Source organism: Plasmodium gaboni (genome assembly GCF_001602025.1).
Source record: "Plasmodium gaboni strain SY75 chromosome Unknown, whole genome shotgun sequence".
Classification (NCBI taxonomy): Eukaryota; Apicomplexa; class Aconoidasida; order Haemosporida; family Plasmodiidae; genus Plasmodium; species Plasmodium gaboni.
In genome coordinates this window covers 1-1,928 of record NW_017385588.1, presented here as the reverse complement: position 1 = coordinate 1,928, position 1,928 = coordinate 1, and the positions used below count along the sequence as shown (strand labels likewise).

The 1,928-nt window shown below is 23.2% G+C and overlaps 1 protein-coding gene across 1 annotated transcript; it reads right to left on the bottom strand.

Moving 5' to 3' along the window:
• Positions 1 to 673: 673 nt before the first annotated feature.
• PGSY75_0043700 (putative EMP1-like protein) lies at positions 674 to 1,789 on the bottom strand (the record flags this gene model as incomplete). Its single annotated transcript, XM_018783551.1, has 1 exon — positions 674 to 1,789. A coding segment is annotated over one exon (1,116 nt), but the record flags the coding sequence as incomplete, so codon positions are not given.
• Between the last annotated feature and the right edge of the window lie 139 nt (positions 1,790 to 1,928).

Sequence of the window (1,928 nt, the reverse complement as noted above, 5' to 3'; positions counted from 1 at the left end):
TGTAATCATATTATTATTTTTTATAATTTCATTTTAAATATGAAGACACCATAATATTATTATATTATTTTAAAAATTAAAAAAAGAAAAAATGAAAGTAATAAATGTACAAAAAAATAGCAAATATTAATATCCTTTATTAATTCATATGTAAAACATATATCTTAGTTTTCCTTCACAAAAAAAAAAAAAAAAAAAAAAAAAAAAAAAATATATATATATATATATATATATATATATATATATTTAAGCTAATTCCGAATATTAAAAAGAAGAATTAATGATATGTATAATGATATTAATAATAATAATAATTCATATATCATATTATATATCTCATGTATTATATATAGGAAAGTATTCATCCTCAACGATAGAATTGTTAACTACTAACACTTTATTTATTTATTTATTTATTTTTTAATTTGTTGTTTTGTACATTTATAGGATTATAATAATCATATAGATAATTATCATCACGTGATTTACTTAATAACTCTTTTTCTTTTTTATAAAAAATATGTTCTCAAAAATATAGAGGCTTGGTACATTATTTATTGAACGATTAAGTTTATCCATAGAATTTCCATAGATATATTAGTTGATAAAATATTTGTTCTTATTATTCTATTTATATATATTCACAAGACTATTGTTTCTAGGTAGTAATTGATCAAGCGATATTATTATTATTATTATATTCATTAGTTTTTGTATTATTTAAATTATATTCCTCGTGAATTAGAAGCACTTTGTGCTTATTTTCATCATAAATATCCTTTGACCAATGAATGTTATTTTCTTTATTCCATTCATCATACAATTTACTTAACATTTCCTCTTTATTATTCCATTTTTCGCACATATATCTATGTCTATCTAACCATTCATGAAATAGATTTAGTTGGTTCATTATCGGATCAGTATATGTTTGTGTAGCGACAGGATTAAAAGTACTATTTTTTGGATGTTTTGTTCCATATAATTCGTTTTCTTTTCTTTTTAACAACTCATCATATATATCAATATGTTGATCATTATTTAATGAATCGTTAATTAGATCAATACCACTATATAAACTATTGTATTTTGGATCATCCATGATATTAGTAGTCCTATAAATATTTTCGGGAATATTCCAATCAATATTATATATAATTTCGTTATCATCACTATGTAATTTTCGATCTTGGATTTGAGTGATAAAAGGTTTTTCATAATGATTAGTGTCTAAAATATTAGGTTGTGAGTCCATAAAAGTATTTCCACTATTTTCAACTACATCGTATTGTTCTGTTTGTAACATGTTCAAAATAAAATCCTGTTTTAATTGATTCCATTCTTCCTCAGTAAATTTATGGTTGGGTATATCACTAGGTATACGTGGTATAGTAACACTATTTGGTGTGTCACCACTTGATATATCACTAGGTATATAGGTAGTATCCAATATATTATCTATATTTGTTTCACCACTTGGTTGTTTTGTTGGTTTTAGTATTACTTCAATTAAAGTTTTATATTTAGGCGATTTATACCCATATATATCGTTAATATCCATCTCTTCATATTCACTTTCGGACGACGAGGTGGTAACATCGGTCGTGTCGGATTCCATAATATATTTGTCACTCTCTTGGTTTTCCACATATATATATGTTTTTCCTTTATAACGACGACTGGCATATGGGGTATACCTATTAGTGGATTTATTGGTAGGTATACTATAATCATTTTGTGGTATATCAAGCACACGAAATATATCTGTAGGTCGAGTCGGGTTTTTTTTCTACAAAAAAAATGGATATATAGGTATGTATATGTAGGTTTGGGTATATATATATATATGTATGTATAAATATACATAGGTAATTTCTTTTTTTTTTTTTTTTTTTATTTAATAATATTTTTTTATCATTTTTTTTATG